This window comes from Otolemur garnettii, unplaced genomic scaffold, assembly GCF_000181295.1.
Source record: "Otolemur garnettii isolate 467f Iridium unplaced genomic scaffold, OtoGar3 scaffold00005, whole genome shotgun sequence".
Taxonomy (NCBI): Eukaryota; Metazoa; Chordata; class Mammalia; order Primates; family Galagidae; genus Otolemur; species Otolemur garnettii.
Genome location: NW_003852400.1, coordinates 19989187 through 20002036, shown reverse-complemented (window position 1 = coordinate 20002036; position 12850 = coordinate 19989187). Strand labels below are relative to the sequence as shown.

The 12850-nt window shown below is 34.6% G+C and overlaps 1 protein-coding gene across 4 annotated transcripts in view; it reads right to left on the bottom strand.

The window, feature by feature from the left end:
- The window catches only part of ANKIB1 (ankyrin repeat and IBR domain containing 1), a 160998-nt gene that overhangs the window by 46590 nt on the left and 101558 nt on the right, over nucleotides 1-12850 (bottom strand). For all 4 annotated transcript variants that reach the window (XM_023518779.1, XM_003782661.3, XM_023518783.1 and 1 more), the window contains 3 exons: nucleotides 7629-7837; nucleotides 5571-5659; nucleotides 565-709 (listed from right to left, as the gene is read on the bottom strand). In XM_023518779.1, coding sequence (XP_023374547.1) covers nucleotides 565-709; nucleotides 5571-5659; nucleotides 7629-7837 — 443 coding nt within the window. The remainder of the gene's footprint in view (nucleotides 1-564; nucleotides 710-5570; nucleotides 5660-7628; nucleotides 7838-12850) is intronic.

The window sequence follows — 12850 nt, the reverse complement described above, 5'->3', positions numbered from 1 at the left end:
TCACAGCTCACAGTAACCTCCAACTCTTGGGCTTAAGCAATTCTCTTGCCTCAGCCTCCCAAGTAGCTGGGCCTACAGGTACCTGCCATTAATGCCTGGCTATTTTTTTGTTGAAGTTGTTTAGCTGGCCTGCGCTGGGTTCAAACCTGCCACCCTTGGTGTATGTGGCTGGCATCATAACCACTGTGCTATGGGTGCCAAGCCCCTAGTTCGGAATCTTTATTTCTCAATATTTTATAATATTTAGGAGTACAAAATGTAATGTCTAATTTGAACATAATCTTGATCAGTTATTAAAGTGCAAAAGGAGAATTAGTAATAGTTGAAAGTAATGATTTTATCTTTCATAAATGACTAATACTTTAGCCTTTTACTTTTCCTGTTATTATTATAAAATAATACTTTAGTTTAAAATGTTAATTAATGTTACCCTTCCTTTATGGAACTTTTCTGAGAAACTAAAGTTAAAGCCCATTATTTTGTGTTTTTGAAAATAAAAAGAATAACACCTGTTAGAAAGGTTTAATAAAATTATGGAAATCAGACAGATAACTGGCAGCGTACCTTAATATCAAACTGTAGATATCTTTTGTCCATCTCCTTCGAAACTACACTTTCTATGATATCCACAGGCACAAGTTGGAAGCAATCATATGCAGGGCAGAAAATGTTGTGAGCTTCGCCTTCTTGAATTTTCAGATTTAAAAACCTATTAAAATTATCAATTGACAGCAAAAGGGCAAGAACATAAGTTATGTGTATATTATAAAAATTTCTTCTTTATAATAAATTTTGTTAGAGTATAATTAAAATAATACTAATAAAGCACAGAATGTCTATTGCAATACTTATTACCCACTGAACCATTCATTTTATATATGGATACATATGTATACACACACACACATATACCAACAGGTTTTATGTAATTTTACATGTTTTTGCTTTGCTTTATCCTCTTCAAAAATTTAAAACAATATTTTTCTTTAACATAAAAATTCAGAAGTGAATGGGGTGGAAAGGTCATATTTAATTCTCAATATTCTATACCTTTAAACAAAATGGGGCAATGGCACACATTTTTTTTTTTTTGGAGAGAGAGTCTCACTTGGTTGCCCGGGGTAGAGTCCCATGGTATCATAGCTCGCAGCAACCTCAAACTCTTGGGCTTATGAAATCCTCTTGCCTCAGCTTCCCCAACATCTGGGACTACAGGCATCCACAACACACCAGCTAGTTTTTCTATTTTTAGTAGAGACAGAGTTTCACTCTTGCTCAGGCTGGGTTTGAACTCCTGAGTTCAGACAATCCAACCGCCTCCCAGAATGGTAGGATTATAGGCACTTGACCCAGTGGTACAGAAATTAACCATATATAATTCAAGGTATTTTGGGGTGGCATTACAGCATTACTTTTTGAATAAAAGGTTTTCCCTTTATAGTTAGTTGAATATTAAAATGAGTTTTATATCTTACTCTAGGAATACTAGTTGAGGTAGTAAAGAAAAGGCATTCCATATAATGGCAGGAATCTAGCCCAAGGTTAGAGTGAGTGGTTAAGAGCAAAGTTTTTGAGTTAGCAAATTCCAGGTTGCCACCAGCAAGTTATATGATCTAAGTAATTTATTTAACTGCTCTAAGCCTCAGTTTTACCACATGTAAAATGGAGATAATAATATGTACTTCCTAGAACTGTTAAACAGATTACATATGTGAAAAATCAGCCTGGTGCCTGGCATAGTATAAGAATTTATAAATTTTAGCAAGGATTATTATTATTATTGTTGTTGTTTAATACTGCCTATAGAAAAGGAAGAAACAAACATTTTTTTTTTCTTTTTGAGACAGAACCTCAAGCTGTCACCCCTGGGCTCAAGTGATTCTCCTGCCTCAGCCTCCCAAGTAGCTGCGACTACAGGCGCCTGACTCAATGCCAGGCTATTTTTGGTTGCAGCCGTCATTGTTGTTTGGCGGGTCCGGGCTGGATTTGAACCGGCCAGCTCAGGTGTATGTGGCTGGTGCCTTAGCCGGTTGAGCCATAGGCGCCGAGCCGAAACAAACTTTTGAAGTGAAAATTATTGTATACTGGATTTAACACTTACACCTAGAGAAAAAAAAAATGGAAAATGAGGCAGTTAAATATTAACTGTATAGTCATCACTAATGATTATTCCATTCACTACAATGTCTTCTTTCTTTGGTTCTCTCAGTCTCTTAATGCCATTACACGTAAAACAAAACAAACAAATGAACAAAAAACCTTATCAAGACCTCATCATACCTGCTCCCTTTGCTCCATTGTCTTCTTCCAGACCCTCATGTTGGCACTTCATAGAAAACAGAGTCCCCATCAGGTAGTTCTCTCTACCATATCCCAAACCTAGTAGTATCTTTAGTGTTAACTTTAGCTACCTTTGCTAGTCCCACTCACTCTACTGAAAGAAGGCTTGGTTTTTTACTCCCAGGCTAATCCTCAAATCACCCAGCCAGCTCTGGGACTTAACTATCCATTACCCTAACCTTTCTCATCTACTATCTCTTATCTTGGGCAAGATAAGATGTTAAACATGCTGAAGTTTTTCCCACCTGAAAACATTTACGTGAGGCCAGATTTTCTTAATATATGTCAACCAAAACAGTATATTGCAATAGACTGAATACCGAAGCAGACTGAGAATACATCTGCTTTCCACTAAGCTAGATATTAAAGAGATTTGCAAAAATGTAAGAAAATGCTAACCTTCTCACTAATTTTTTTTGGGAATAGCTATTATTCATGGTAAATGTTATTTATGTTAACCTTTGGGTTTATTATTGTTAAACGAATTAATAAATATTAACAATGTTTTCAGTATTAACTTCTAATATAGTACATGTGGATACATATAACCCATATAAACAAAAACTCTTTAAAATCCTCAACAATTTTTAAGAGTGTAAAGAGGTCTCAAGACTACAATTTAGAGAACTGTTAACTAGAGTTCCCTTAAAAGGTTCTATAAGGAATCTTTTCCTTTTAGCTATGAATAGGTTCCCTGGAAAGTTGGATATAGTTTTTAATATTTACAGCCCCTTATGAAAACGTACAGCTTGCTTAGTCTGACTTTCAACATGATGTTTTGAATTAATTTATGTATTCTAAATATAGCAGAGATTTAATCCTCTCTGGAGAATTAAATGACAGAAATGAGAAAACCTCATTGAAAACAGGATCAGTTTCCAGTTAGCCATGTTATTAATTCTCATCAAGATATAATTTTACACTAAACTAATTTGTGGAATGGGGACTTGATGAGTGTCAGTGAAAGATAAATCTGGGACAAACTTTACCTATATTTTTACCTTGTAGGTCAGCTTCACAGATGATAGCATACATAGGTTCTCTCTGCTTATTACAATGCTTAGAAAGATAATTAAATAAATAACACTTACTGAGTGACTACTATGTGCAAGGCCTTTACGTATATTAAGTTGCTTAATAAATTGACAATAAACCTATGAAGTGCTTACTCTTATTACCATTTTATAGATTAGGAATCTGAGGCACAGGCAGATTACCACTTTCCCAAATCAACATCTAATCAATAGCAGAGTTGAAATTCACAACCCAGTGGTCTATTATATCCAGAACCTGAGCTTATATCTTCAATAGTAGGAAGGAAATTCTATTGTAGGTAGAAAATAATGACTCCCTTTTATTTAAGCTGTTGGTATAAATGTTTTAAAGTGTTTGGCTGGACTAATGAGATAAGGTCTAGAAATAAGATAGACTGAGGGTCTTTCAAATTGAGGACTTTTAAAAATTCTTTCTCATTTTTTAGACAAGGCTTCTTTTTCTATATTCCTATAAAAAGAATGAAATTAATTTAAAGATAATTCTACAAACACATGTATCACTCAACATGAAACCTGTCTTACCGGTGCTTGACTTAATAAGGACTGGCAGTGGTGGATAGAATAATTCTAGGAAGGGTGGAAAGGCACCAAGGAAACTAACAGTTAGATCTTCCAAATTTAAATCTTACCACAAACTTCTCATGGCTAGTTGTGATAAGAATGGGAGATGGTTCCTGTGATCAAAGGTAGGTGAGGAAGGTCAATGAAATTCAAAAAAAATTCAAGTAAATCCCTGGGGGACTCAGTTTTCACATAGAAACCAAGACCAATAGTTAACAATTTTAAGCTAAATAGAGTGCTCTACCTGGGATATATTTTATATTTTATGCAGAAAGACTGCTGTCAACTCAAAGCTCTGACTCTTACTAATTAGTTTACTTATAATAGCTGCACTGATTTGAGCCTATCTAATAGACTCAAAGTAGAATCCAGTTATGTTTTAAAACAACCATATGTTCTTATTCTGACTTTTAAAAAAGCAGTAGTTTCCCCCTTCCAAATGAAATATTGCCTCATACTCCAATTTGAAAACAGATAAAAAAAATATTGAAAATGAAACTAGAATAAGAGATCAGTGGTTTCTTACATGTTGAGGGGTAAGGGAAGGGAGATAAGAGATCAAAAAAGGCAGAAGAGATTCAAGAGGAAATTGGTTTTTTTTTGAAATGAGGAAACTTTTGAGAATGACATTTATGTTCATTATCTTGATTGTGGTTAGAGTCTCAAGAGTATATACACTGTGAAAACTTATCAAATTATTTATTTTGAATGTGTCTTTTGATGTATGTCAGCTGTCCCCAACAAAGCTGTTCAAAAGAAAAGAAAAGAAAACAAAACAGAAAACTTGCTCAGGTTCTTACTCTCTCACCTACATAATGTTTCTCAGCTCCCTATACTTGGTACCCAGTATTCCATGGAAAAAAGTTTAAAAACTTCTGATTTTTAAGATATCCTGAAATACTGATGACATAATTCACTTAGGTCCTCAAACAACAGCTATGTATGTACACAAAGATAAAATAATATTATATTATTCATCATACTGATCTTTGTTTACAAACCTCTCTCAAGAAGTACATTAGGGCAAAGTTAATGGATGGTGAGAAAGTGTAATTCTTGGCAATGTAATGAGACATAAATATGAGAAGCAAAAAAGTTTTCCATTTATAATATATACCCAACCATGTCTGGCAGAGATATTAACTTTAAATTCATTAAAAATAAATTTTAAACATTCACCTTTTTATAGATTTTCGAGGCTATGTGCTTCTCACAAAAACTCAGAAACAGCATAAAAACAAATGCTTAAAATCTCTGGGATATAAGACAGAAAATGATTCTTGATATTTAGGTGCAGGTTTGAAATTTATATTAGACTTAATATAAATTAAAATATTAAGGAAAATCATTTATGTGTGTGTATATATATATAACTCTGCTCTGTTTCTGAAATACCTATGTCAAATTAAGTAGTATTAACTTAAATAGCTGGGATGATATCAAAATAAGTAACCCAAAAATACTCTTCCTTAGTAGTAAAATACAATATATTTCAGTGTAAACCACAGACCAACAGAAATAATCCGTATAGTTAAATATTGAAAGCAAACAATTTTATTATCAAATCAGGGGGTTAACATGCAGTAAGAAATTCTAAGATGCTCATATACTCACGACTCCCAACATCCTCTACAAAAGTCATGTCCACAGGGCATATCCACTGGGTCTTCAAATACAGAAATACTGCACATACAAATGTCACACTGAAGAAAAAGAACATTGATTTAAACAGTTATGCTTTGAAGAGAGAACAATACATTCATTTTGTTCATTTGTTTAAAGGCAAAAGTACTGTAATTATACATTTTAAAAGTTAAATTTTTCAAAGTTTTATGTACAAATAAAGTTAGTGTGCATCTGAATAACAAATACCATGACTACATCATTATAAACTATTGTCAGATTTAAATGTTTTAATGTAAAAGTCAAACTTTTTTTTTTTTTTTTTTGAGACAGAGCCTCAAGCTGTCTCCTTGGGTAGAGAACTGTGGCATCACAGCTCACAGCAACCTCCAACTCCTGGGCTCAAGCGATTCTCTTGCCTCCACCTCCCAAGTAGCTGGGACTATAGGCACCTGCCACAATGCCCGGCTGTTTTTTGGTTGCAGCCGTCATTGTTGTTTGGCGGGTCCGGGCTGGATTCGAACCCGCCAGCTCAAGTGTATGTGGCTGACGCCTTAGCCGGTTGAGCCATAGGTGCTGAGCCAAGTCAAACTTTTAATTTCCAAATTTATGTATTAATCAGCAATTATACAGTTGTAAAAAGAAGTATAAGAAACAAATTATCATTATCTATTCAGGTTAAGATCAAATTGCATGTTGCAAAATAATCACTTCAGTGTCATGTCCTTTATTCTCTATTCACACTTGAAAATTAACAAAACATAGTGGGCGGGTGTGGTGGCTCATGCCTTTAATCCCAGCACTCTAGGAGGCCGAAGTGGGCAGATCACCTGAGCTCACCGTTTTGAGAACAGCCTGACTAGACCGATGTCTCTAAAAATAGCTGGGTGTTGTGGTGGGGACCTGTAGTCCCAGCTACTTGGGAGGCTGAGGCAAGAGAATGGCTTGAGCCCAAGAGTTTGAGGTTGCTGTGAGCTGTGATGCCATTTCACTCTACCAAGGAGACAAAGTGAGACTCTATCTCCAAAGAAAAGAAAATTTACAAAAACATAATAACTTTTTTTTTTGGAGACAGAGTCTCAGCATGTCACCCTCAGTAGAGTGCTGTAGCATCACAGCTCACAGCAACCTCAAACTCTTGGCTTTGCCCCAGCCTCCTGAGTAGCTAGGACAGCAACCTCCAATTCCTGGGCTCAAGCGATTCTCCTGCCTCCACCTCCCAAGTAGCTGGGACTATAGGCGCCTGCCACAATACCTGGCTATTTTTTGTTGTTGTAGTTGTCATTGTTGTTTAGCAGGCCTGGGCTAGATTCAAGCCCACCAGCTCCAGTGTATGTAGCAGGCGCCCTTAGCCGCTGAGCTACAGGTGCAGAGCCAGCAGTATTGTCTCTTAATAAAAAGGAAACATTTACTATGGAAATACAGATAGATGACAAACTCCAAAAGTTTTACTGAAATAAATACATAACCATTAAAAACTATAAATGTTTAAAAATTAGTAGCTTTCAAAAAATTGTAAAAAATACCATCCTATTTTTGATTTAAAGTGACGATTACAAACTCAACTTTTAAGAGTATGTTGTATTTAAAACTTTAAGCAACTGAAGTTTTTATGTGAGAATATAGTAGATGTTTCCCACAAACTTTTAAGTTTTCTGTTTTGAAATGAGAAATGAAAGCCTCTTATTTTTCAATCTATAGTTCAGAGATCACAAAATTATTATAATAAATATTTATCCAATATTGAAAAAACTAAATCCTTAAAGAAGGGTATAGGCAATGGTACATTTAAAAACTATTAAGAAAAGAGTATAATTGTGATGAATGTATTAATCAGTTCAATGTAAGCATTTCACATTGTATATCAAATCAGTACACTGAATCCCATAAATGCATCAATGTACAGTTATGATTTAATAAAAACAAAAAAATGGCATAGAATTTTATCATAAGGACACAACCAGAGGCTCCATGGTTAATATTAAATCATTTAAAAGTTAAAAGGCTAAAAACAAAACTATGAGAAGTACAGTGAATATCAAACCATACCAAACTGGTATCTAAATCCCCAGGAGATAAACTGATTTCATCTGGAGAGGTGACGGATGAGCGTGTAGTCCTTGGAGTTCTTGGGGAAGGGAGTGTGTCCCAGGCATTATACCCGCTTGGTGGAGGAGTTGGCATTTGAACACCTGATCGTTGGCAGCAGTTCTCTGGGTTGGACATCCAAGCTTCAAGTAATTTCTCCCTGTCCCAGTCTTTAAGGAAAATAGAAGGGATATCTCTCAAAAAATAGAAATATGATGATGTTTTAAAAGTTTCATAACAACAAATGAAACAGTAGAGATAAATTGAAAAGATAGACATCATCTAAGGAAAAAGGTACTTAAACAAAAGTATTAATTGCAAGTGAGTATCTATGTTATTTTTATTATTTTAAAATTTAAACCTTTTTATAACCTACTGTAGCTAACAACCATAACAGTATCTAACAATATGGTCAAAATTCCCAGTAACTTTTACTAATACTCAAAACAAGTGACTCATATATCACTTTCAGAATTTACTAATTTTTGTGGATAGGTTTAATTACAAAGGGGAAAAAAACTAACAACTTAAAATTTTTCTTTTTTAAGAAAAATATACAGTTTTACAATTGGCCTTACTGGTATCGATTTGTAAAATGATTAGGTATAAATTCTGTATTACACCTAATTGAACCAGGCTTAAGTAAAAGCAATTATCTTCCTGCTGTGAACACTTTTAAAAGAGCCAAATGAAACTAAGTGTTAAAATGTCCATAGCCTTGGGTGGTGCCTATGGCTCAGTGGGCAGGGCACCAGCCCCATATTGGCGGGCTCAAACCCGGCCCCAGCCACACTGCAACAAAAAAATAGCTGGGTGTTATGGCGGGCGCCTGTAGTCCCAGCTACTCAGGAAGCTGAGGCCAGAGAATTGCCTAAGCCCAGGAGCTGGAGGTTGCTGTGAGCTGTGTGATGCCATGGCACTCTACTGTGGGCGATAAATTGAAACTCTGTCTCTACCAAAAAAAAAAGAAAAAAGAAAAAAGAAAAATGTCCATAGCCTCAAAAGTCTACTTTTTAAAAGACAACAAACTAACACATCCAATTATTTTGCAAAGTGTTTACATACATTATCTCATTTATTTCCCCCCAGCAAACACTTCAATCATCCTTCAGGTAAAGAAACCAAGACACAGGGAAGTTATACCTTGCCCAAGCTCACATAGAAATTTGAAAACAAAAGCCTGTGTTCCTTCCACTATCACCTACTATTTCTCAAGAGTATTAAAGGGTAAATTATTTTTCTACATAAGATTTTATTCAACTATATTAAGTCAATGTATTTGGTGGTTTAACAAGATTAGTATGACTTAGACATGCAATGAATATAAAAGGAATTTATTTCCAGCTGAGGACATGTAAAGGGCACAGAAATGTAACAGAGAGACTTAAATAGTTCTGTGAAGTTGCAGTATAGGATGCTGTGGTTTGAGAAGATGGAAAATAAAATTGGAAATATGGGTCAGATTACAAAGGGGAAAAAAATTCTAACAACTAAAAAGAACTGCATATGAATGCATTCCAGAAAATGTTGCTAAATGGACCTCAGAATTCTAATAGGTCATTACTCACTGATTAAGATTGGGCCTGTATGAAATAATTCACTTTCTGTGGTACTGCTGATTGTCCCTCTAAATTCTGGGTAATTCCAAAACTGCATTACAGATCTAACTTTGCTACCTGTATGACAAATTTATAAGCATATAAAAACAGCCATTTACATTTCTCACAAACAGCTATGACTTCTGCTTCTAAAATATATGGCATAAAATCCGGCAAACCTACTAATTTTATTAGTAAAAACCATCTTAATGCAAACCTTTTAAAAATGCATTCCTTTATTTAAACAGACATTTACGGAAGGATTGCTAGAGATGGGAGTACTAAATACATGTTTTCTCACCCTGGGATGTCTTGTAAAAATCATTTTTAACCTGACTACTTTTTGTTCTGCTGACATCATTTCTTGATGTTTTCTTAGAACTTGACTGGCAAGCAGATATTTGATAATGTCACGAAGATAGGTAAAAGTATCCTTTTCTTTCTAGAGATTTGCAGTATGTTAAGCAAAATTAATTTGAAGTCCAGTTCACAAGAAGTCATCAATTTCAGAACAGAGTAATAGTAAATTGCTTAAATTCCTTATGTCGCACTTTTTTATCTGTTAATTGGGGATAATCGCTAACTGTCCTACAGAAAGTATAAAAATTAATGGAAGTAATACAGGTAATATGACTGAAATAATCAACTATTTTAAATTGTACACAAACTTTATGAACTCGCTGTGCATACAAGCACCAGAAATCAAGGCTTTAGCTAGAGGATTTTGGTAAGGGAGCATGAACTACTTTGCAAACTTAAGAAACAGTGTTAAAGAATAAATAAATAACGTCCAGGGAGCAAACAATTAGTTTATCTAGGCTAAAAAAACCTTTATTAATAATCTTATCTTGTCCCTTAGAGTAAGGCTTTGGTTAGGAGAGAATATGAAAAAAAGGAGATGGCATTAGCTCTTTGAAGAATGACAGACTAAAATAAATTTTAAAACAACAGAAGAACTTTATATTAAAATGAAGCATAATTTAAGTCTAAATTATCCTATTGAAGATAGGGTAGCAACTTTAAGAAATTCTGCTTAAAACTGCAATCATAATGATGGCAGATCACTTAAAGTGCTTCATTTGGACTTACCTTCTTTTACTTGCAAATTATGAATATGTTGACTATACTTTTGAAAATACAATGTGTAAGATTTTATATTCAGGCAATTAGAATGGAAAGTTAAAGGGGGGTATGAAAATTAATGTAGCCTTTATTTTTTACAAGATTTAAAAAAAATTTACTTTTTTTAAGAGGCAGAGTTTCACTTTGACGCTCTTGGTAGAGTGCCATAGTGTCATAGCTCACAGCAACCTCAAACTCTTGGGCTCAAGAGATTCTCTTGCTTCAGCCTCCTATAACTGGGACTATAGGCACTAGCAACAACACCCAGCTATTTTTAGAGAGGGGTATCTCACTCTGGCAATCCACCCACTTCTGCCTCCCGAGTGCTAGGATTATAATTGTGAGCCACCACACCTGGCCTAAGACCTTTGATAGGGAGCTCTGGCTAGCCATTGCTATCTAGCACTGCAAGAGAAATATAGTTTCTGCTAAATGCACATTACTTTAGCACCATTGTAAAGTCAAAAAGTTATAAGTTGAATCATTGTAAGTTGGGAACCGTCTATAAATATAGAGGTTTTCTCTCATTATTTTACATAAATAGAATATTACACAAATTTTATCTCCTTTTGACATCCTGAATATCTCTTCAAGTAATCTAGCTTAACATAACTTCTTTTTAATGACTATATATCAACCCATTATGTGAAATAATTTCTGCGTCATGATTATTCAAATACTTCTCTACTTTGTTAACAGTTCACACTTACTTTTTACCATGAGAATAATGCTGCAATAGAAACATAAAAATTAGCTGGGCTTTGTGGCAGATGATTGTAGTCCCAGCTACTCAGGAGGCAGAGGCAAGAGGATCACTTGAGCCCCAGAGTTTGAGGCTGTTGTCAGATATCCTATAGAGTGAGATGGTATCTCAAAAAGAAAAAAAAAAAAAAAAAAAAGAGGCTGGGCACAGCAGCTGATGCCTATAATCTCAGCACTCTGGGAAGTCGAGAGGGGTAGATAGCTTGAGCTCATGAGTTTCAGACCAGCCTCAGCAAAAGCAAGGCTGTCTCTACCAAAAATAGAAAAACTGAGGCAAGAGGATCACTTGAATCCAAGCTTTTGAGGTTGCTGTGAGCTATGACGCCACAACACTCCATTCAGGGCAACAGCTTGAGACTCTGTCTCAAAAAAAAAAGAAATTGCAAACATAGTGCCAAAAAAAAAAAGTCACAATATATATCAGTGCACATGTATAAGTATATATACATGCTTATTTTTCTTTGGGATAAATTCCCTGGAATGAGACTAATGAGTCAAAGACCCATCATGATTTTAAAAGATAACACTTTCCAAAAAGTCTGTAAAAATTTCTATTTCTATCAGCAACAAAATATTTTACAGCAGTGGATATTATAATCCGATATATATTGAATTATGTATTATTTATATATATACATAAAGTGATAGTTCACTGCTGTTTTAATTTGCATATTATTGACAACCAATGAATTTAAACAACTTTTCATGTTTTTTTTTGCTATTTGGATTTGCTTTTTTGTGATTTACCCATCCATTCCTTTCATCATTTTGAAAAAAAAACACTACACTTTAATATGCTTACTTTTTTTATTAGCTTTTGTCTTAGAAACTCAAAAATTTTCTTCTGTCCTTAAATTTATTTACATGTAAGTCTCCCAGACCTCTTTACATTAATTTTGCGTTCCTCATCCTTTCAATATAATTTTTTCTTTTTTGTATTCCAACTTAATTCAGCTGGTTAGACCATATTAGCACTATTTATTAAATTATCTATCTTTTTCCTACTTAACAGAAATAGTATAATATTAGAATATTCTATGGAAGGGAAGACTATCATCTCTACCATACATTAAATTATTAAGTATTATAAATTGGATTCTGTATTCTGTTTTAATGGTCTAGTTGTCTATATCTGTGCAAGTCCCATACTGACTGAATTACAATGGCTTACACCATGTTCTAGTTTGGTAAGGCTAGTTCCTTTCACTGCAACGGAATGAGTACACCTGATCTCTCTGACTCCCCAGGAAACTGAGAAGGAACTGAATAGGCAGGCACAGACCTCTTACAGACCTGTGGTTGGGCTCAGAGCACAAGCAGACAGCTGCAGAGGTGTTGCCTTGACAAAGAAAAATAACAAGAAGAAAACCAAATAGAACAGTTAACCAGTGAAACATACAGCTCATCAAGGAAGCAGATAGGAAACTAAACAAATAAAAAATTAGTAAGAACATTAAAGATAATCAAGATTAGCAAAAAAGATTCCTTGGGACAAAAAGTCACAATTTTAAAAATTCAGTGGTAAAATAAAAAGAATGCTCCCATTTTAGAACAATGGTGAAGAAAATCTTCAAAGCAAAAGTAAAAAAGAACATTTGCCAAAAAACTCCAAAATTTTTCTGATGATTAAGATAATATAGGCTCGGCGCCTGTGGCTTAAGCGGCTAAGGCGCCAGCCACATATACCTGAGCTGGCGGGTT